Below are 24,478 nucleotides of genomic sequence, written 5' to 3'. Positions count from 1 at the left end.
GTGGAATTCCTCTGGCTATATGCCTGGATGGCTGGAAGCACAGAGCACAAAGTTGAGTCTGGAAAACCCAGTAAATTCGGTGAAAGAGAGTCAGTTTTCCTGCTACATATGCAGGAATATTGGCATCACAGCCTGACCTGCAGGATTTTTGTTACTTCAGTCCCAAAACCTACTGTTAAGTAACAAGTTCAGAACTATCATGAACCTTCCCAGGCATGGGGACTGTGCAGCAATAACTACTTTTGATTATGCAGGGGAAAAAAAAAACAAAACTGAAAAGTAACATTTCAGGTTACAGGAGCAGCATCAACCTCACCTGGGAATGCAAATTCCTGAGCTCTGCCCCAGACCTAACAAATAAGAAACGGGGGGTGGGGCAGAAAGCTCTACCGTATAACCCAGCTTCCAGGCGGTTCTGATGCACACTGAGGATGAGAACCACTGAGTCAGTAAACAGGCGTCAGAAAGACGAATTCAAAGCAAGCTGAGTCATAAACTTCCTACCATGTATCAGAACTGAAAAAACCCACATCATGTATCTAGTCAGTCAGGTATCAACCACTCAGTTAGCCAACACACAACAATATGCTTTTGTCGAATAACTTTTCTCCATTTGAAGAAATATTCTGAAATACTGATCCTGAAAAGAAAAAACAACGTAAACTGCTGACTTTTAGGATGTTCAAGTCCTGTTTCCATGTAAAATACAAATTTTTAATACAATGCCAAGTATTAACAAGTTTTAGTGTTATTAAAACAGTAACAACAGAAAATGAGACTACGGGTGTGCAGTGCCACATCAATCCAAAGAGCAGTTCCGATCTAGAACTGGCGATGGCTAAGAGCCTAAGTGTAACTATTATGAATGTATGACTCTACGTTCTATGTCAAGACAAGCTCTCAGCTACAGAACTCTGAAAATCCTCACACTCCCTCTTCTAAGGTCCCAGCAAAGGGGAAAGGGACTTTTAATCTGAGAGCGGAGTAGTGATGGAGGTGCTGGTACTGATAACCACCCCGGGCCTCGCTCCTGGGTTACCAGGGGAGGAATCTGAGACATCAGAGCAGGAAGGTTGGAGAAGGGGGGCGGTTCCACACTGCTCTGTGGCTTCGGGAGAACAGGAGTCTCACATTACATTTTTAAACACTGTTTCCCCCAGTCCTAAAATTCACCCAGGAGACAGAAGCTGGCTTAAATGCAAAGAAGAGAAAAGCGATCGGCCTGCAGGGCTGCGTCCTAGTCGGGGATGTCAAACGGCTGCGCGCTGATGACCTCCCCGGCCTCGGTGACGATGGCGTCGTAGACCCAGCGGCGGTTGCAGCGGCACTCGGGCCCGCACTTGTTGGAGTTGCACTTGGGGCACGGGTAGAAGCAGCCCAGGCAGTTCTTCTCCAGGCAGTCGCACAGGTCCGCGTCGTTGCAGAGGAGCCTGCCGCTTTTGTCGTACTTCTTCATGACTCTGCAGAGGAAGAGAATGCCGCTAGCCATCTGCCAAAATAAGCTCCCGTTGTTCTGAAGAAGCAAAACCCTGAAGATGACCCAGCCACATTTCAGAACTTTCAGTTCAGTTCAGCCACTCAGTCGTGTCCGACTCTTTGCGACCCCATGAATGGCAGCACGCCAGGCTTCCCTGTCCATCACCAACTCAGGCAGTATGTCCTGGGAAATTCAGTCCATACATTCCCTGACCAACACAGTCAGGCCGTCACTCAAGAGTGGTGCTCCATCCTTCCAGCACGCTGGAAGGGCGTGACAGCCAACTGAAGCCAATTGTGAGGAACAGCTGATTGAAAGCTACTGAAAGCTTCCTTCTACAAAACTTCACTTAGAAATGTAACCATTCGTAACGGGATTTTTTTCTACTACATTACATTCTTTTTTTTCTTTCTTAACAAGAAGCATTCCATACACCTAAAACTGGGCTTCACCTGGTGGCTCAGTGGTAAAGAATCTGCCTGCCAACGCAGGAGACAGGGTTCCTTCCCTGATGCGGGAAGATTCCCCATCATGGAACTAAGATGGTGGGCCAGTCACTGAGCCTGTGCTCTCGAGCCTGTGAGCCGTAGCTACGGAGCCCGAGTGCCACAGCTAGAGAAAAGCCCACACAGCAACCAAGGCCCCATATAGCCCCAAATTAATAAGTACATCAGATGAAAGACTTTTAAAATAGTGGCCAACTTTTACAAAAAAGGAAGAAGGACTTCCCTGGTGGTCCAGTAGTCAGAAATCTGCCTGCCAGTGCAGGGGACCCAGGTTTGATCCCTGGTCTAGGAACTAAGATCCTACACACTGTGGGGCGACGAAGCCTGGCAGTCACAACGACCGAGGCCTGAGCACCGTAGTGCCTGTGCTCCGCAACGAGAGAAGGCACTGCCGTGAGAGGCCCGTGCACCGCAGCTGGAGAGCAGCCCCCGCTCGCTGCGACCAGAGAGAGCCCGTGTGTTGCGGCAAAGGCCCAGTGCAGCCAGAAATAAATAGAAGGCAGTGGCACCCCCACTCCAGTACTGTTGCCTGGAAAATCCCATGGATGGAGGAGCCTGGTGGGCTGCAGTCTATGGGGTCGCGATGAGTCGGACACGACTGAGCGACTTCACTTTCACCTTTCACTTTCATGCATTGGAGAAGGAAATGGCAACCCACTCCAGTGTTCTTGCCTGGAGAATCCCAGGGACGGGGGAGCCTGGTGGGCTGCCGTCTATGGGGTTGCACAGAGTCGGACACAACTGAAGTGACTTAGCAGCAGCAGAAAAAAAGAAAAAGCACTGTAGTGAACACACTCACATTTCAAATGACTCAAGATAAGCATCAGAACTGTTAGTTACTATTCTGACATCACTAAGAACAAAAACAGGCAAACTGAAGACTCCTCTGCTAACCGTCTCCTGAGGCCATGGCTTCTGTCCCTGTCTCCTTCCGTTTTTCACCCAGTGTGGAGGCAGGAAATTCTATATGAGTGGAGAACACTAGAGATCTACCTCGCGATTTGCATCCGCTTGATGCCTTCAGCCTCTACAACAAGTCCAGGAAGCAAAAGTCTTCCACCAGGACTCTGCCACCCTCTCAAGACCAACCTGTTCTGAAATAAATCCTTCAATATGGAGCCGCTTCAAACTCTGAGAATGACCGAAGTACCTATGTAGGGCCTGTATCCGTTATTCCCAGCTGAAGTCAGACAAGGCTGTGAAACTCTGACCTTCTGCACCCCTGGTCCCCAAGCATTACCTCCCTTCCTGTTAGCGGAGAAGGTCAAGGGTCACTACTCAGATTTGCCTGATCATCTCAATTTAGCAGGACAGCCTTCCAATGAGGACTTACACTGGAAGCATTTCATCTGAGGAATGAAAGTGCCTACCCCCAACAGGAAACGTAGGTGTCAGCAGCCAAGGAGATGGAGACTCTATTATGGGAACGACAGGGATGGGGAGTCACGCAGCCGGCAGAGAGCCCGGTTCAGCCTCTGTCCTCCCTGTGCCTTCACCCAAATACTCCCCACCACAACGCAGACGTCAGACGGATCCTAGTTGCCTGCCCACCGACGCTATCCACTGTGACAGTCAAAGCTATCATAGGTACAAAATTGTACAAGACACACATGTGCAGATCAATAAAACACACGTGCCCACTGCCCAGCTTAATGAAGGAGCATTGCGTCTTCGACATCTTCATGCCCCACCGGCTGCATCCCTCCACTTGGCCAAAAGGAATCTCATCTCCTTATTTTACTTTTTGTGATGCCATATGCATCATTCAGATGCAACATTCAGAAAACTAAGATCATGGCATCCGGTCCCATCACTTCATGGCAAATAGATGGGGAAACAGTGGCTGATTTTATTTTTCTGGGCTTCAAAATCACTGCAGATGGTGACTGCAGCCATGAAATTAAAAGACACTTGCTCCTTGGAAGAAAAGTTATGATCAACCTAGACAGTATATTAAATAGCAAAGACATTACTTAGCCAACAAAGGTCCATCCAATCAAAACTACGGTTTTTCCGGCAGTCATGTATGGATGTGAGAGTTGGACTATAAAGAAGGCTGAGTGCAGAAGAACTGATGCTTTTGAACTATGGTGTAGGAGAAGACTCTTGAGAGGTTCTTGGACTGCAAGGAGATCCAACCAGTCCATCCTAAAGGAAATCAGTCCTGAATATTCACTGGAAGGACTGACGCTGAAGCTGAAACTCCAATACTTTGGCCATGTGAAGAACTGACTCATTGGAAAAGACCCTGATGCTGGCAAAGGTTGAAGGCAGGAGGAGAAGGGAACAGCAGAGGGTAATGAGATGGTCGGATGGCATCACCAACTGAATGGACATGAGTTTGAGCAAGCTCCGGGAGTTGGTGATGGACAGGGAGGCCTGGCCTGCTGCAGTCCATGGAGGTGCAGAGTCGGACACAGCTGAGCAACTGAGCTGACTGACTGATGCCATATGTGTTATGTATCTCCAAGCACTCTGCATTTTCCCTTCTGTAACTTTCTTTTTGAATTCTATATCATGATTTAAGATTCATCCATGGTAGCACATGTAGCTATGTTCAAATATTTCTACGTCTATATGTATTCCACTGTACAACTATACCAGCTACTTATCTTTTCCATAATGGATAGGCATTTGGACTATTACTGCTTTATTTTCTTTGCTATTGCAGAGATGAGTTTGTTGAACATGTATCCTGTTGTGCATGTATGGGTTTTTCCAGGATATACACCCAGGAGTGGAGGTGTTAGGTCGTAAGGGACACACGCAGCAATGCAAGTTATTTTAAAATAGTGGCTGTCCTATTTTACACTTTTTCATGTCCCATGGCTTCATCAGCAGTGATATCAGAAGACTAAACTCCTTACCCACCTGGGCAGTGCAACGCTTCCAATAAAGAGGCTTCAGCATCCTGAGTGTTCACCAGCCTTTTCGTGTGTGTGTGTGTGTCTAGTTGCTCAGTCGTGTCAGACTCTTTGTGACCCTGTGGGCTGTAGCCCACCAATCTCCTGTGCCATGGGAATTCTCCAGGCAAGAATATTGGAGTGGGTTGCCATGCCCTCCTCCAGGGGATCTTCCCAACCCAGGGATCAAACCCAGGTCTCCCGCATAGCAGGCAGATTCTTTATCAACTGAGCCACCAGGGAAGCCCAGGAATACAGCGGTGGGTAACCTATCCCTTCTCCAGGGGATCTTTCTAACCCAGGAATCGAACTGGGGTCTCCTGCATTGCAGGCAGCTCCTTTACTGGCTGAGAAAACCTTTTCTTCTATGAAATAAATACCTATACACTGTTTGGTTCATTGTTCTCTTAGGATGGTTATCTTTTCCTTCAGAAATAATTTCTACTGTGTGATATCTCTCTCATTATTTTTAGGGTATCTTGCAAAGGGCATTAACTCTCAATTTTAATGCAGTCAAATATTATCAATCTTTTTCTTTATGGTCTTAATTTATGCCTCTGATGTGCTAGCAATAATTGAATCTATGATACTTCTGTGCCCTTCTGATACTTGAATTCATTCCTATGTGTATATTATTTCTCCTATTTGAAAGGGACGGAATAAAGGGACAAAGTAAGTGATTAAACTGTCAGCCTCACTAGAGGACTGTAATGAAGAAAGAAGTATGGAAGACCCCTGTAAGTTAATGATCACTGAAGAACGCAGGCTGGCTTCCCCGCAAAACCGAGCAGGCTTGCTTAGCAACAGCACCACGTAACAAGAGCATGAGGCATGCCCCCAACAATGAACAGTGGCAGCCAAGACCCACACCCTGCCCAGGGAGCCCGGGAGGCTAATGATCCCTAGGACGTGCTCTCTGGACACACAGAAAACAATGAGTCATGGAAAGATAGCATTTCCAGATGGAAGGCCCTCACTGCATGAGGCCTGAAATAGCCTTTCCATAGTGCCACGACAGTCCTGGCTTGACTGTGGGGACAAGAGAACTCCCCTGCCCAGCCTGGAGGAGGAGCTGACGGGAGAGCCAAGAAAGGGCAAGAAGGCGGCTTACCTCCTCACTTTCCTTTCATCATAAAACGGTAGCCCACCAAGTTCTCGGGGCCTGGCACCCTCTCGCCTGCCCACAGCCCTTCCAAGCATCCTATTCTTTTGCCTCTCACTGAATTCTTCCTGCACCGAGACACACAGGACCAGAGTTCTTTGGAGCCCCTGAACCACCACCTAGAGCTTGCATGCCATGTATGTGCTTCATCACTTCAGTCATGCCCAGCTCTCTGCAACCCTGTAGACTGCAGCCCACCAGGCTCCTCTGTCCATGGGATTCTCCAGGCGAGAATACTGGAGTGGGTTGCCATGCCCTCCTCCAGGGGATCTTCCCGACTCAGGGGTTGAACCCAGGTCTCTTAAGGCTCCTGCACGGGCAGGCAGGTTCTCTACCAACAGCACCACCTGGGAAGCCCTTCATAATTATATAACTGTCTTAATGTTAATCGTCTTTCATACTACATCTATTACTCCGGTGCAAGGAATTCTGAAGCATGTTTTTAAAAAACTGATGCCTAATTGGGGATTACAGGCTATTTCTTGAAATTGCTAACTTCCAGACATATGGGGTGATATTGTACTTTAGAAAATACATTTTTAGTATACGTGCTACTGAAGTGAACACGGAAAATACATTTTTAAATCATAAAACAGAGACAACCTGTAATTACTTTGTCAAGGAGAACTCACGCATTTTATAATCCCGCAGATCAAATATAATAAATCTTGATCTTACTTGGAGTTTACAGAAAAATACTCATTCATCTTCGACATTCGTGCTTTCTTTTTTTGCTGCCTTGTTTCAGGATTAAAGTCAGCCACCTGTGGTCCAGGATTTTGAAATGCCAAGCATTTTAACTGCCGCTCTATCTGTTGCTATGAAACAAATAAAATGTATTAGTAGTAAGAATCTGATGGTTTTATCTGTTTTACATTGCATCAAGATGAAGTTTCTGTAACTTTTACCATATCAGCATGACAGTTCAGCTCTTTTACCTAGAGAAATAAACAGTTTAATCTGATTAGTTTCAAAAGATGATGTAAAATTTTTCATATTGGTCATTCTTTCTGAATAAACAAATACATAGTGTAAAGCTACATATAATTGAAAAATAAAAAAGAAGGGGGAACAGAAGAATTTCATTTAAACCTGGAAAACACCCCTTGGCATCACAAAACTGGTGGGGATGAAGTAAAAGCCCTTCCTCCAGGCAAAGTGTCCAGAACACAGTGAGAGCACAGCACCCAAAGCCCTCCATCCCCAAGCTCAGCAGAGCGGCACTCAGCCTCTGGCGTCTAATACCCGATGATCCGAAGTGAAGCTGATGTCATTAATAACAGAAATAAAGTACACAATAAGTGTAATGCACTCGAACCATCCTGTAACCAGTCCCTCCCCTCGCCTCAGTCCATGGATAAATTGTCTTCCATGAAATCAGTCCTGAGTCCCAGAAGGGTTGGGGACTGCTGCTCTAGGCATGTCTCCGAACTCACTGCCCAGGACACTGAAGTAGAATACAGCCGCCTGAGGGATCCTCTCTCAGTCAAAGCCAGGTTGCAAGAAGAAAACTCTTGCTTGAATGCCTTTCTAGCGTGTTAGTGGAAATTCTCAAAATACCTGTTTGGGGATATTTATAATTTGAATTGGAGAAGGAAATGGGAACCCACCCTAGTATTCCTGCCTGGGAAATCCCATGAACAGAGAAGCCTGGGAGGCTACAGTTCATGGAGTCACAAAGAGTCAGACATGACTGAGTGACTAACACAAACACGTAATTTGAAATTGAGGCTTCCCTGGTGGCTCAGCAGGAACAGAATCTGCCTGCAATGAAGAAAATATGGGTTTGATCCTTGGGTTGGGAAGATCCCCCGGAGAAGGGGACAGATACCTATTCCAGCATTCTTGCCTGCAGAATCCCATGGACAGAGGAGCCTGGCGGGCTACAGTCCATGGATCAAAGTGAGACACGACTTACTGACTAAACAACAATGAACTGGAAAGGAAAGTAATAAATATGCTTTAATCAATCCTGAGAACTAGTTCTGATCATGCAGCACACATTATCAGGAGGGAAGGCAATGCTCTTTCAAAAGCTGTTAGAAGAAAGTAATCTGAGTTGCCCCCAAACACTCAGGCTAACACATATATGAAAGGACATTTCTAAACCAAGGGGAAGCTTTCAATGTAACAAATTAGTAACAGAACCTCAGGCTTTTTAAAGAAATAGTCTAGTCACTCTAAAATAATATGGGCATGTTTCTTTAAATTTCATTTTGGTTGGTTTGTATGGCTTTCTTTCACAAACAACCTTCGGAAACAATTCTATACTTAGGTATGATGCTGCTGCTGCTGCTGCTAAGTAGCTTCAGTCATGTCCGACTCTGTGCGACCCCATAGATGGCAGCCCACCAGGCTCCCCTGTCCCTGGGATTCTCCAGGCAAGAACACTGGGGTGGGGTGCCCCTGCCTTCTCCATATTTATGTACAGGTGTGCAATAAACACAGCTCAGCATGGTCTACTATTCTCCGTAGCACAACAAAGAATTAGATGTCTCTGCTCAAACCCTGGCTCTGCCACTCTTACTGGGGTGCTTTAAGAGCATTCCTACGTCTAAGACTCAGTTTCTCCTTTTGCAGAATGGATTAATAGTATCTTGTGTTAAGGGTTAGGTGTATTAACATGGGCCAAGTTTTAGAGCCAGGATAGCATATCATGGGGAAAAAACACAAGGATTTGTTAAATGAAAATACTTGACCATATTCTCTACAATTATTCTATTCCAAGGGTAGGACTTTACTGCACAGGACACTGGGAACTGAGAGGCACAGAGGGGACAGGGTGAGATGACAGCAGCCTGGCAGTGAGCAGGATGTAAATGAGGGAGCAGAGATCTTGCCCGTGGAATCCTGATGGGGCCACCTTCCCACCCAAATCCAAGGCAACTCAGAGACTCCACACATTGAGAACTCCCCGGATCCCACGGTATCATAGTATCCATGTGCCATACCAGTTGCTTCTGTCCAATCTGACTGTTTTTCTCAGAACTTTGACCTGCAGGTCTCTCTCGGGTGGAATTGGTTTTTCCTGATTGTTCACTCATTTCTGATCACTACAGAGAAGTAATTGGAAAAAATAAAAACACATTAACATCACATATTCCAAGTAACTTAACCCTGTTACTTTCCTGCTCTCTCCCTACCATCTTACTCTCTTCTCAAATCCAGACTTACTGGAAAAACCATTGCTTTCCTGGTTCTTAATTTTTATTTACCACTCACTCTTAAATCCTGCATCTGACTTCTCCAGAATGCTTTACTGACATCTTTCTGGCCTGGTGTTCAATAAGCAAAGTACCTTTGACAGTTCTTAGCATCGCAGACCTCGCAGGAGCAGGCAACCCTGGGGCCATCCACTCCTGCTCAAGAGGACTAGAAATTCTTAGACCTGGGTTCTTCCCTCACTTACACTTACTTCCTTGAAAAACAGTAAGATGTGTTAATATCATACACACATCCTCAGTAACTCTGCGAACATCTCTGCTCCCATGGTTTCATTATCACATCTTCTGAAATCATTGCCCGGGTTGCCTCCAAAAGCCCCAACTTCCTCACTCAAGTTTTCTGACGTATTTCTAACACAACTTGTGGTAAATGGGAGCAATCAGTTTTCCATACAACTCAGCTGTTTACATGCCTGTAATTTACTTTTTGAAACACTTCAATATATGTACAAGATGTCTCTGCAGGCACACGTGTGTGTGTGTGTGTGCGCGCACACGCGTGCATCTTAGGTAACCCTAACACACGGTGCCAATGACAAATCCACCCTCTGAGCTTCTCTGCAGTGTTCTGCCAGAAAGGACCATGCGGCTCCCGCCTCTCTCGTCAACCACCCACGCTGGGAGCAGGGCGCTGTTTCTAACAAAGGACCTGAGGGTTATGCTCAGTTGTGACCAGTCCATCCGCACCACCGCTCTGCCTGCCAACCAGAAATCCCAGTGCCACCAACACCTCTGCTTCTCCCATGCCTAGGGCCACTAGACGTGGACTGTCCACTCTTGTATCCCCTCTCCAGTTCCCACGGTAGGTGAGAAGTCACGTTGGCTTTTCTTCCCTAACATTCCTAACGTTGACTCTTCTTTTCCATTCTGTATCAGGTAGTTATTGCTGTTTAGTCACCAGGTCGTGTCCAACTCTTTGCGACCCCATGGACTGCAGCACGCCAGGTTTCTCTGTCCCTCGCCATCTCCCGGAGCTTGCCCAAGTTCATGCCCATTGAATCAGTGATGCCATCCAACCATCTCATCCTCTGAGCCCTCTTCTTCTGCCTTCAATTTTTTCCCAGCATCAGGGTTTTTTCCAGTGAGTCAGGTAGACAGCAATCGTGATAGCAGTAACGACCGAGAGGAGCATAATGTTCACCCCAGTCTGACTAAACTTCCGCCTTCTTCTGACTCTATGCCCTGACCTCCCTTACATCCTTTCTTCAGAAAATGTGTCATTGTGAATTCTTTCTCTACTCCATTGAGATGTAAATCTTTTCCCAGCCTCCTAAGGCCAGTTTTACAAGCCCAGAAGGTCTTTCTCAAGGACTATGAACTATCCCTTTGAAATGTTATCAGCTCCAGAAGGACCAGGCACCCATTTGCCAGTCTCTGAGAGAAGGCAGAAGCCTAACTCACTCATTGGTGGAGTAGTGAGCGCCAGTTAGTTAACACAGGTAGCCTAATCACAGAGATTTGCAAGCTTTGGAATTACTCAATGTGCTCAACACATCCCATGGATCTCGCCCCTAAAACCCTCTAATATTTCACTCCCACATCTATTTCAGTGGAGTCGAGTTCAGGCTGAGTTCTGGCTCTCCTTCTCTGTGACAGCATGGTATACACTCCACTTTGCCTGCTTCACTTGGTCACGTGCAGCTTTTGCTTTGACATCCCATGCAATTTCACATCTCATCAGCTAGACATTCCCGGGGAGCATTTCTCAAGCTATCTGGATATAAAACCATACGGAGCTATTTTTTAAATGATCAATTCCTTATCAGATGCCAGCCCTACTGGGGTGACCACTCGCGGATGAAAATCGTGATGATCAGCAATAATTAATAAGTTCTCCAGATGAATCGTCCTTAGGAAATTACAGGCGGTTAGGATAGGTATAATTTTCTTCACTCAGTTTTGCCATCTCATCCTATAAGGACTGCCCACAATTTCTTCCTACCCTAAATTTACCCAGAATGTTGTGGTCATGTTGATATTCTTAATCTGATTCCTATGAAGACTTCAGTGACTCCTCTCTGCCAATAACATCCCACATCCCTGCCCTATCAGTGAAGGTTCATCGAAATGGACTCTGGTGACCTATCTAGGCTCACCTCCCCACATTCCTTCCCTTGGGCCAAAGCTACTGAGCTACCCAGTCCTGTTAACACCCCTCCCATGGCTTACCTAATTCCAGCCTTCCCCTTAAACTCTGGTTTATCTCTTTATTCCAAGAAGCCTCCCCATCACTCTCATCCTCAAAGAATACTTTCTTTCTTGGGCTCAGTTAGAAGCTTCCTCAAGAAAACTGCCCCCAGAGGGGTCCTAAACCTTCGAGCTTCTTCATGTAACAAATTTTCTTCCATATGGGAATAGTCATGACTTTATGATCATCTTTGCAAGCAAGAACATCTTCTGAAAGAGCATCCATTTAACTGCATTGGGAGAAATGAGTATTTTATGCAAATCCTCAACCCAACATACCTTTAAGTCCTTCATGAAATGTTTAGTTCAATTCAGTCGCTCAGTCGTGTCCAACTCTTTGCGACCCCATGAACTGCAGCACTCCAGGCCTCCCTGTCCATCACCAACTCCTGGAGTTCACTCAAACTCATGTCCATCGAGTTGGTGATGCCATCCAGCCATTTCATCCTCTGTCGTCCCCTTCTCCTCCTGCCCACAATCCCTCCCAGCATCAGGGTCTTTTCAATGAGTCAACTTTTCGCATGAGTTGGCCAAAGTATTGGGAGTTTCAGCTTCAGCATCAGTCCTTCCAATGAACACCCAGGACTGATCTCCTTTAGAATGGACTGGTTGGATCTCCTTGCAGTCCAAGGAACTCTCAAGAGTCTCCTCCAACAGAAATGTAGGTCTCCACAAATAGATTAGATTAGGGTAAAACTTACTCCTTCTTACTCTGAATAAAGCAAAAGGAATTTTTAGTAGAATTCCACCAGGTCCTAAAACTATAATTGGATTTTAGTTGGAATCCAAAATACCTGTCCTAGGAAAAGTAATAAAATGGTTCAGAACTCCATTTATTCCTCTGCTTGGCATTTCCCATGCAGGGGTTCCTAACCAGAGAAGGAAAGCAAGGGGCCCTTGAACTTGGGATGAATAAAGAGTATCTCTTTATTTTTACTCACCTTTAACTGAAATTCTGATATTTCCTTTTATTATAAGGCAACCAATAAACCACAATACTGTTAGTCACATTTTTGACAGAAGTTTTTTATAATTCATTATAGTTGAGAATATATCAAAATGTTAGTGAGACTCATCATCTCTTCAAAATGATGGCAGATCTCATTTGACACATTAATAACAAAACATATGCATGGTAAGTCACCTGAGTCTTGTCCAGTTCTTTGCAACCCTACGGACTGTAGCCCACCAGGTTCCTCTGTCCATAGGATTCTCCAGGCAAGAATACTGGAGTGGGTTGCCATGCCCTCCTCCTGGGGATCTTCCCAAACCAGAGATCAAACCCATGTCTCCTATGTCTCCTGCATTGCCAGGAGGGTTCTTTACCACTAGCACCACCTGGGAAGCCCCAATAAAACATATATCACCAACATAAATTGTTTTTTAACATTTTAGGAAGTGTATTTCAATATAATTGGTTTTCTTTGTAACCTTATAAATTTTTTTTGGTATGATTAAAAACATTATTCTGGGAAAAAAAAAAAATTCTGAGAAATGGTCCATAGATACAAGAGCTGGCCAAAAGCATCCACGACACAAATAAGATTAAGAATACTAGAGAGGGTTGCTGTTTTCTTTTTCAGGGTATATTCCCGACTCAGGGATTGAACTTGCATCTTCTGAATCTTTAATGAAAGGCAGATTCTTTACCACTTAGTCACCTGGTAAGCCCAGTACATAGCTGCTGCTGCTAAGTCACTTCAATTGTGTCTGACTCTGTGCGACCCCAGAGACGGCAGCCCACCAGGCTCCCCCATCCCTGGGATTCTCCAGGCAAGAACATTGGAGTGGGTTGTCATTTCCTTCTCCAATGCATGAAAGTGAAAAGTGAAAGTGAAGTTGCTCAGTCGTGTCCGACTCTTAGCAACCCCATGGACTGCAGCCCACCAGGCTCCTCCATCCATGAGATTTTCCAGGCAAGAGTACTGGAGTGGGGTGCCATTACCTTCTCCAGTACACAGCTAGTACTCAATAAATATTTCATTAATATCATGCTAATAATGCTAATTATTAGGCTCCTACTATGTGCCAAGCACTTTGTTAACCACCATTCTACATATATTATTTAATTCCACTACTGCACTCTGAACTAGATACTGCTATCCCTGTTTTACAGATGAGGAAACTAAGGCCCAGAAAGATCATGTAAGCCACGTGGATTTAAAATCCAGATTTGTCTGACTCCCTAAACTAAGCCCTTTTCAGGAAGTTACACTGCTTCAAGCTTTGTTTTTATGATGACCACAGGGTATCGTTTAGTGGTGGGATATAATCAACCTGAGCCACACGGAGCTTTTTCAATGAAAGCTGGACTAGGAACCGGGGAAGATGCATTTACATCAACTCAAGTCCGCCTCCTTCCACCTCTCTGTCCCAGCACACACCTCCAAGATGTGCTGGGAAAGGCTCCTATCTCAGACACATGAGCCGTAACTGACCTCAGGATTAGATTCAGAAGTCAGCTGAAAAGAAGAAAGTTACAGACAGGTAAGATTACTCTTAAACATCCTTTCAGAAAATGCTGCCTGGGAAGAACCCTGGACAGACAGGCTTTCCTCCAGCTTCTCAGGTTAGGAATCAGATGAGGTATTAACAGCTGACTCATATGTACAGGTGGCACCAGTGGTAAAGAAATCTGCCTGCCAATGCAGAGCAAGAGGGCTTTGATCCCTGGGTTGGGAAGATCCCTGGAGGAGGAAGCGGCAACCTCCTCCAGTGTTCTTGCCTTGAGAATCCCATGGACAAAGGAGCCTGGCGGGCTGCAGTAGGGTCGCCAAGAGTCAGCCACGACTGAGCACACACACTAGTACTACTCGACGTACACAGGAGCCAGCATGATGGAATTGTGTTTACCTTTAAACTCCAGATCCATACACCCTGGCAAGTTTCTCACTCTGTGGAGGCCTCCAGAACTAGGTCACCCCAGAAACTGCGCTGGGCCCTGAGCCCCGCATTTCTGCTCACTCTCAGGCACCCGTCATCGAGGGAAATGCAGTGAAATGACTCACACCATAAGCACTTAACTCTCTCTTCGGGTTGCCTCCAACACGGTATGGTTGAAGTCAGCTGATGGTATCTTGCACAAGGTAAAGCTTTTTCTACTTTTATCCCTAAGGATATTTTCACATTTCCAAGGGAGGAAAGAAAAGTCTTCAGTTTAAGCTCTAGCTCAAAAGTTGGTCTCCACTTTTACTCAGTAGCAGATAAAGGGGTTTATTCAGAGACGCTCTCAGTCAGACACTCCTCAGGAAACATTTAGAAGGAAAACACACACACGTTTTCATTCAATGCCCTTGAAGAAGAGAGTCAAGCTATCTTAATCGCATTCTGTCTCTAGCCTCAATTCCCATTCTTGGTGAAAATGACAGATCACTGAGATAATTGACAGGAGAGCCAAATTCCACCAGGGACCTATTCAGGAAAAGCAGCAACTTTGGTGCTGGTGATCAATTTAGGCCACTCCCTTGCTGCTCCCTCCTGGCTGACTCAGTTGTATTCAGAGCCACAAAATTGCTCAATATCTCCAACAAAATCTCCCTCGCCCTTTGTCCATAAGAATTAAAAGTTACCTTGATCCAAGTCTTTCAGAGTGTTTTTAAAACAACGTTAATGCTTTAGAAACAACTTTATTTGCAGTGTATAATGATTCCTAGGAACATTTTTATTGCTGGATTTGCCACACATACACATGCAAAATGGCCCAGTATAAAATAATGTGAAAACAGCTATCATAAAGTAATGTGAAATGCACTCAGAAGAGAATAGGATAAGCTGTGCGACCATACTGTTGCTTTCATTCTATTTTTTGTTAGTGCCAGGAAGGCTGCATTCTGTCGTCATTCTGAATGAAACCAAAGCCCCTAAAGGGTTCACACCTCACTCATTATCTAGATTTCTTGAGTTACACATTTATACTCCTCCTTGCAATTTTAAGGATTAAAAAAAAAAAAAGGATGTCTGCCTGATGACTCTGCCCCATCAATGGAAAGCAAAGAAAGAAGAAACTGGTCTATGAGACCAACAGCCTGGGCCATTTCAGCCTGATGCTGCTAAGTATGCCTTCAAATGTGTCCTGGTAAACATACTTCAGAACCCCTCATCCCAAATTTCAAGTGTGGAGGTCCTTTTTCCTAAGGCCCTTGTATGCTCATTCCTTAGTTTTCGGTTTTGTTTTACGATGCTCTGCAGCAGAAGCACCCTGATTTTCTTCTGCTCTTCCTACACCACATGGACTGTGGTGGTATCTATTCAGAATCAACATCCTGTGGCTTGCTTTCACCTCTCCTTCGCCAGCCTCAGAGGGACTCAGGAGCATCACTTGAAAAGGAGGGTCTTTCCAGTGATGATTTTCACAATGCTGTGAGTGCCTACTTCGCAATGAGAGCTGCCTTGCCAAGCCAAAGCAGTGGGAAAGAGAAAGCACACATACCTTTACGTTTGGATGATAGGGAAGAGAAGAATAGCGGACAAAGAGAAACTGTACTTCCTGGTTTCCTTTGTTTTGCTGAGAGACTGCAGAACCCTCGGGGGGAAAAGTCAGAAGGCCCCTAAGGTGTTCCTACAATTTAACGCTTTGTCAGAGTGGCTGAGAGGAGAGGTGGAAAAACGGAGGGGCTGGAGGGTGGGTGTAATTGTTACCTATCTCTTCTGCCACGAGTCTATCTAAAATCATGTAAAATCAGGCAATGACCATTTCATTTGCTGACCTATCTTCAATCTGCAATAAGCAATGAATCAAGAATCCACAATTTAACTCTACTGCTGAATGTTATATCTCGACTTCAGATATTCAACTAATGTTAACAGTAAACTGTTTCCTAGCTATTTTTATACTTCAGTGTAAACAGACCAATATATATACTATAGACACATATACGTAGTAAAGGCTTCCCTGATGGCTCAGATGGTCAAAGAATCTGCCTGCAATGCAGGAGACCCAGGTTCCATTCCTGGGTGGGGAAGATCCCCTGTAGAAGGAAATGACTACCCACACCCGTATTCGTGCCTGGAGAACTCCATGGACAGAGGAGCCTGGTGGGCTACAGTCCCTGGACTGTGGAGTCGGACTGTGGCTGAGTGACTATCACACAACACACACAGAGTAATCTTGCAAAGAACAAAGAAGGGAAACAAAACTGTCAGTTGCAGGAGCTTCCAACCCATCTTGCATCTTGCAGGGATACAGGACCTGAAGGTGGTGTCAGAATTAAGTACGTTTGACCTGGACTTTATATCCATTAAGTAACTGCTATATTCTTGAGATTACACAGTAAGTATTGCATCTAAATGTATATATATACATTTAAGCTAATAACCATTTAGTAAAAAACTGTGTTGTGAGTGCCTACTTCTCAATGAGAAACTAAACCATGTTTATAAGCTGTGCCTAAGTCATACATTATCTCTAAATTACAGTCCTCTAATCATTCGCCTCCGTCACCAGGACTCAGATGTTGTGATGTGAGTCATTAAAACCACTTTCCAGAGAGATTAACACGTGCCTCGTTCATTTCTGAATTACATGGTAAAAACCATCCTTTCACTCCTAATAACTTTTGCCACAAAAACAAGGAAAAGGGAAACAAAATCTTAGTTATAAGAGCTTGCAATCCCTTTGGCAGTGATGTAAAACCTTAAGGTGGTACCAGAATTAGGTATTTCTGACCTGAATTTTATAACCATAAGGCAAAGGCTGTATTTTTGAGATTACATAGTAAATTTTGCCCATTAAAAATACATCATCTTGTCATGAAAGAACTGCCAATTCCATCTTGCCAGTTAAGGATTAACAATCCTCAAATCAGGTAAAAATCCTACCAGATTTTTTCACAGGCAATCACACCTTACAAAAATACATCTTTGGTCAAGGTTTGGCTTTGTTCTTACATGCATAACAGGAGAACGTACTCTTCACTGATCTGACCACACAAGATGCTACAGAAAGAACATCCATCAAGGGCCACATACAAGGGATTATCCTCTAAAACTGAAGGAAAATCCTCTAAAGGATATGGATTACGGTCAACCAAGAAAAGTCCCAACTGAGAATCTTTTTAAAAAATTTAAGTGCTAAGAAATGTGTGCCACAAGTTCAAAAGTTATCGCTTCCTCTTATTTCTTCAATTTTAAAAAGATATAAATTACACAAAATTATTTTCCTGTATAATTTTCAAGTTCCTCAAGCAAAATCTAATATTTTTAATAGCAGAGGGAACTATATATCTTACAATAGCTTATAATGAAAAAAATCTGAAAAAGTATATGTGCATAACTGAATCACTATGCACTTGAATTAACACAGCATTGTAAATTAACCACATCTCAATTAAAAAAAAAAATAAAAGGGAGACCTGGTTGAAAAAAATCTAAAGCATTGCAAACTAATCATGTAGCTAGCAAAGTTTCAGAGGAACTTTACATGATTTTTTAAACAGATAACAATGTGATTTTAAAAGATGGAAGATAGTATTTTGTAAAGTGAATTATACCTTGCTAAAGTTCCTAGTCCTGAATATATTGCACTTTGACATGACTTTGACTAAGAAAATAATTTTCTCTCTTCAGATGTTCTCTGGTATTTTAGAGCTTAAGTGGAGGTAATTCACAATTGGCTGCTTTTTTAAAATTAAGAATTCACACAGTAAAACATTTCTCAGTTACCTGTTAATTCCTGGAGTGTAAAATCCTTTATATTCATAAGTTATATTCATGATCCACGGACTTCCCAGGTGATGCTAGTGGTAAAGAACCTGCCTGCCAATCCAGCAGATGTAAGAAATGAGAGTTCGATCCCTAGGTTGGAAAGATCCCCTAGAGGAGGGCACGGCAACCCACTCCAGTATTCTTGCCTGGAGAATCCCATGGACAAAGGAGTCTGCTGGGCTTCAGCTTATAGGGTCACGAAGCGTCAGACACGACTGAAGCGACTTAGAACACAGGCACACACGATTCACGGATAGCTAAATCTGCTGGAGGTTGAATCCATGGATTCTGAGAAACCTTGGACACAGAGGAATTCTGGATATGCAAGTCTGGCTACAAGCTATGATCAGAATTTTGCCACTGTAGAAGGTCAGCACTTCAACTCCCACACTGTTCAAGAGTTCAACTGTTACTTTAAAAATAACACCACTCACAAACTTATTTATTGTAGTATTTCTTAAACTCGGAAATACTGGAATGTCCATACATACAGGAGTGGTTGAACAAAGTATGATGTAGCCACATGTACTGTAAACATAGACTACTGTGCAGCTGTGAAAAAGAATGAGGAAGATCTTTATGATGTAATTTCCAGAATATTCTATTAACTGAAAAAAAAAAATAGCACAAATGAGTATTTACCCTTCATGTAAGAAAGTATACTACCTTCATGTGAGAAAGAAGGGTATATAACAAAATTTGTTACTTGCAGCCAAATAATTTTAATAAACCCAACGTGATACAGGATGTGGCTTATAAAGTAATTAAACAGTCACTGATTTTGAGAGTCAGGAGCATCGAGGAAGGGGCTGCAGTAGGAAACTCTCTAGTTTAACTTCCTAAATGCATTAGAATCTTTCTCAGCAACTACTGATTTCAGTGGGTTTATCTAAGCCTCTACTGGAAGGATCCCAATGAGATGAATTCTTACTGTCTGGTACCATTATTGAAGGTTATCATTTGATTAAGGTACTGTTCCGTCGTGAAACTCTTATGAGTCGTACTTTTGAAAGCAAAGACTTCCTAGTGGGAATCAACATGAAGGTTCAGAAGTGAATGAAGCTGATAACCTGAACTAGGACCAGTGGCTTGATCACTGGAGGTGCTCACTGGGATCTATTATGACTGCTCTTTGAATCACTCACATAGCAAGCATTGATTAAATACTGGTGAGGCACCCTGTGAAAGATGAAAACACAAATAAGACATGATTCATCTCTTTAAAAGAGTGCTATCTCTGATTTGACCTCTCATTTCAAAGAGGAATGCTTCCAAAACTTTTTTTTATTCCATGGAGAAATTTGTTCATGTTTTCTTCTTCTTTATGGTGTATGTGTTCTGCTGTGTATTCTTCACCGGTTAATTTGGGTTTTTTCCCCCACTGCCTTTGCAGAGGTCCCATTCTAATCATTTCTGATTACCTCTGGTCATAGCATGGAGGCCATTCTTTCTGGCTTTGCACGTGCTCCTGGCTTGCAATTCCCCTGACTTGGAATGTCCCTGGTCCTTTTACTGATCAAGACTAGGAACTGCACGGCTGACTGCCACCCTGCCTCCCCCATCCTACCACTCCAACAGCAAGCATTGCTTCCGCGTGTCTCCACACTCTGCCCCATTTTCCTGGTCGCTCGGGTGCCAAGGATGTACTGGAAGACTATTGAAGGCTTTCAATTCTAAGGGAAGGGTTTCCAGCTTCCCCTAGGGTCTGCTACTTCGTATTGGAAGGCTCCGCATATTGTTAAGGATCCATCGGTGCTGCGTGCTCAGTCGCTTCCATCATGTCTGACTCTTTGCGCCCCCATGGACTGTAGCCCACCAGGCTCCTCTGGCCATGGAGTTCTCCAGGCAAGAATACTGGAGTGGGTTGCCATTTCCTTCTCTAGGGGATCTTGCTGACCCAGGGATCGAACCCAGGTCTCCTGCACTGCAGGCAGATTCTCTACCCCTGAGCCACTGGGGAAGTCAGATCCACAGAACATTTATCTGCTCTCAGATTTCTTTCACAATTGGGTCCAAATTTTACTTTATTTAGCAGTAATTAGTCATGGGATGTGATTTTCTACTTTACTCTGATTCCTAAGTACATTGAATAAGGCATTTTCATCTCTGTTTCATACTCCACACAGTTAACAGGCCAGCTTGGGGCCCTAGCCTAGTTTATCTGCCTTCAATCCTGCTATCTCCACACATGACTACCAGGGTCATCCTCCTAAAATCGCCTTACACCGTGTCACCTTCCTTCCGCCACGGCGGTGGAGTTTTGTGATCCTCACCCTTTGATACATGACCTAAGTCTGCTCTCCCAGCCTCACGGTCACTGCACCCTTCCGTTAACCTGGCACTGAATGTCACTATCCTCTCCTCAGTCCTGCTGCGCAATTAAGAGCCAGCACCCTGCTTCTGTGTTTCCAAGCTTGTGTTGTAGTTGTTGCTTAGTTGCTAAAGTGAGTTCGACTCTTTGTGACCCCATGGACTATAACTTGCCAGGTTTCTCTGTCCATGGGATTCTCCAGGCAAGAATACTGGAGTGGGTGGCCATTTCCTTAGGGGATCTTCCAGATCCAGGGATCAAACCTGGGTCTGCTACACTGGCAGGCAGATTCTCGATCACTGAGCTGCCAAGGAAGCCCTGTGTCAGAGTCAGTTGTCTATATACTGGTCTCTGGCACTGGACTTATCTCAGAGCAACAGATTTCTTCATTTATTTTCCTTTTTAACATACTGACACATTTAATAAAAAAAAACTCTTGTATCTGCTAGCATAATATTCTAAATTATATATCAAAAAGGCTAAAAACAAAAGAATACACAAAAATATAGGAAAACATTCAAACAAAAAACATACAGTTGGCAATCTTAATTTCAAACTTTAAGATGAAAAGAAATAGGAAGGACAAGAGAGCATCATTTTTTGTATTTATAAACGATATATAGTCCCAATATAGCTGTGATGATAATGGAGCTTTATGTAAATAAATAATATCGACATACTACAAGAACTGTTGGAAGCAAGGAGAGAGTAAGACTTCTTCAGTTCTGCAGCGTATGTCATGGCCGTGAGCACACTGGGGCTCAGCACATGGTCACTGCCATAAAGGAGCAGTGCCGCACTGGACTAGCAACTCAGGGAGCTGTTTCCTGGGAATCCAAGCAATAAAAGACACTTTCCCCAGGGTCTAACCCACACCCCCACCCGTACCCCCTCCCACGCTGCCCAGGTAAGTTGAAAGGTAATAAGATCCCTGTCTCGCGTAACTCGCAAAGCAAACCTTAAGGTTCACACACAATAGAACCCAAGAGCACTCCCACCCCATGAACCTCATCTCTGCAAAGTGCCCTCTCCTTTTACAACAGCTGCCACCCAAATGAGCAGAGTGCGGAACTCAAACTTAAATTTTGTTCTTATTTAGAACAGAAACAGACTCACAGACATAGAAATACAACTTATGGTTACCAAAGGGGAAGTGGGAAGGATAATTGGGAGTTTAGGATTAACACATATATACTATTGTACAGAAAATAGATAACTACCACCTACTGTATAACACAGAGAACTATTTCAGAAGCTTGTGGTAACCTGTAATGGAAAGGAATCTGCAAAACAACACATACGTGTGTGTATATGTATATGCTGTATACCTGGAACTAACGCAGCACTGTAAATGAACTCTACTTCAATAAAAACAAAACAAAACCCCAGAAAACACAAATCAAACCTAATGATGACATATTCGTAGGCTGTGTGTGCTTAGTCGTGTCCAACTCTTTGCAACCCCGTGGACTGTAGCCCATCAAAACTCCTCTGTCCATGGAGTTTTCCCTGTAAGAATACTAGAGCTGGAGTGGGTTGCCATTTCCTACTCCAGGGACATATTCTCATGCGTATTAAAAAAAAAAAAAACAAAAAACTGCTAGATATTAGTAGTAGTTATCTCTGGATCTTTGTCTTACGCTATATTATTTCCTACACTTATCCATTTCCTGTAATAAACATGCCTTTTACAATTTTTTTGAAGTAATATTTCAAAAAACACTTCTGAGAATAAATGTTCTCTTGCAGTGTGGCAAAATATGTCCAGCAGATGGCGCAAAACCTCAATCCAGAATTAAAATAGATTAATAAAAAATGATAACCCTACTGCTTCAAGAAAGCGCATGTGGAGGGGACGTTTCCTGGTGACCACAGATCAGTCAACGTGCACGCTGGCTCTAGAATTTGTGTTCCTCGAAAGCAATCTGTTTGCCCTCTTCTACAGCCAAAGGCAAGGAGGAAAGGAAAGGAAGAAGACTATAAAGAGGGGGCGTATGGACCTTCCAGAGGCTGCGACATAAGATGATTTATAGAGTGTCAACGTGATGTCACACCTGCAAAGGGTTTTGCAGGTTGTAGAGTCCCATCAGTTTTCACACTGTTTTAGATTTTTCTCAGAGTAAACCCCAATATATTGAGCCAATAAAACTCTAGCTATTCTAACTGGAGTGGGGGTTAGGGACAAGAGCCAGCCTGAGCCTACTCTTTGTCCAAGTTTCCCCACCCCGGAACCCGGAGCTGCCATAATCAAGCATAGGCTATACTTAATCAACAGCTATGCAATCCATCAAATAGTTCTAAGAAGCCCTAGAGAAACCCCCTAAGGGCAATGCAGTACTTTCACTTTACCATTCTCCTCAGAGGAGGGGAGTTTCCGCTTTGAAATGGAAACATGCATAAAAACAAGCCCCAAAAAGCCACTAATTGCTTTTAAAAGAAAAAATCAGTAAGGACATTCAAAATGCATCAATAAATTCAATACTCATACATTCCACACATTTGACATCTGCAATTAAAATTTATGTTGAATTAACTTTGGATTCACTTAAATCCTTTTTATGATTTAAAATCCTTTTCAATCCTTTCCATGGTTTAAGCAACCTATGGGAAATCAGCGTTGCAGCTAAAGCAAGCTTTCGTTAGAAATGTAACCATATTCTTGGATAAGCACATTCATTTGTATCAATAAAGTTTACTTGTATCAATAAAATACTCAAGCTGTACTCTCTGTACCATCTATATTGCAAAATGCAATTATAAACCATGACAAAAAGTGACCTGACAGCAAGAAACTAGTTTTTTTTTTTTTTTAGAACTTTTGGAATTCCATAAAGATCTGACTAAATAATGTTTACAAAGTAGAAGTAACAACCTATCTAAATGCATTCGCCTAGAGTTTCTTTTCAATGCAAGTCTAAATTTAGCTTTAAGAAATTATTTTTAGAAAGTTCCCCTTTGTTTTGAACAACATATTACCTGAAGCACTGCTTGTTATTTCTAAGAGTTGCCTGGCTGGTTTGCTGGCTTAGCAGCTCAATCTTGTCCTCTCTGTGACCCCATGACTGCAGCCCCCCAGGGTCCTCTCTCCATGGGAGTTCTCCAGGCAAGAATACTGGAGTGGGTTGCCATGCCCTCCTCCAAGGGATCTTCCCAACCCAGGTCTCCCGCATTGCAGGTGGGTTCTTGACCGTCTGAGCCACGCTGTCTGGTTTATGGTAAGGTTGTGGATTAGGGTTTCCCAGGTTGCACTAGTGGTCAAGAACTCCCATGCCAATGCAGGAGACGTAAGAGGCACAGGTTTGTGCCTTCCCTAACGGAAGACCCCTTGGAAGACGGCATGGATTGAAAGGTTTCACTTGTGGCTTCTCAGCATATTAACCATGTTCCAAGCTGATAGTCGGGGACTTCCCTGATACCTCAGCTGGTAAAGAATCCGCCTGCAGTGCGCGAGACCTGGGTTCAATCCCTGGTATTGGGAAGATGCCCTGGAGAAAAGAAAGGCTACCCACTCCAGGATTCTGGCCTGGAGAATTCCATGGACTGGGGTCGCAGAGTCGGACACGACTGAGCGACTTTCACTTTCAAGCGGACAGTCAAAACACAAACACCGAAGTAAACAGGGTTTGGCAGTAAATGAGCTGGTCTTAAATTCTGACTTCTGGGGAGGGGTGCTTCCCTGACAGACAGGGCAGCCACCGCGTCGGCCGCGCCTGGAGTGGTGAGGCAAGCAAGGCCGAGGCTTGCCTCGGAACCGGCAGATGTTAGGTCCAGTCCGGGTGCGGCCCGGGACGCCGGTGGGCCCTAAAAAAAAAACCACGCACTGACGTCTGCTGTCGGTGGCACAGGTGGTAAAGAACCCGCGTTCCCAACGCAGGAGACACGGAAGAGCCGCGAGTTCGATCCCTGGGTCGGGAAGGGAATGGCTACCCACCCCAGGGTTCTTGCAGAGTCCCGTGGACAGAGGGGGCCTGGCGGCCGGCAGTCCATGGGGTGGCAGGGAGTCTGA

General features: G+C 44.3%; 1 protein-coding gene across 4 annotated transcripts in view; it reads right to left on the bottom strand.

Moving 5' to 3' along the window:
- Positions 1–671: 671 nt before the first annotated feature.
- The window catches only part of ARL14EPL (ADP ribosylation factor like GTPase 14 effector protein like), a 31,345-nt gene continuing 7,538 nt past the window's right edge, over positions 672–24,478 (bottom strand). For 2 of the 4 annotated variants that reach the window (XM_015096784.4, XM_027971462.3), the window contains 3 exons: positions 9,000–9,101; positions 6,727–6,866; positions 672–1,460 (listed from right to left, as the gene is read on the bottom strand). In XM_015096784.4, the coding sequence (XP_014952270.1) occupies positions 1,238–1,460; positions 6,727–6,866; positions 9,000–9,092 (456 nt within the window). In that variant the 5' untranslated portion in view covers positions 9,093–9,101 and the 3' untranslated portion in view covers positions 672–1,237. Of the gene's footprint in view, positions 1,461–6,726; positions 6,867–8,999; positions 9,102–11,738; positions 22,020–24,478 lie in introns of those variants that run through there. The other 2 variants (XM_012180640.5, XM_060418521.1) reach the window with 2 other exon arrangements.

The sequence above is a fragment of the Ovis aries genome, chromosome 7, assembly GCF_016772045.2.
Source record: "Ovis aries strain OAR_USU_Benz2616 breed Rambouillet chromosome 7, ARS-UI_Ramb_v3.0, whole genome shotgun sequence".
Lineage (NCBI taxonomy): Eukaryota > Metazoa > Chordata > Mammalia > Artiodactyla > Bovidae > Ovis > Ovis aries.
The sequence above is the reverse complement of the archived record's forward strand: the minus strand, read 5'-3'. Positions and strand labels throughout refer to the sequence as shown.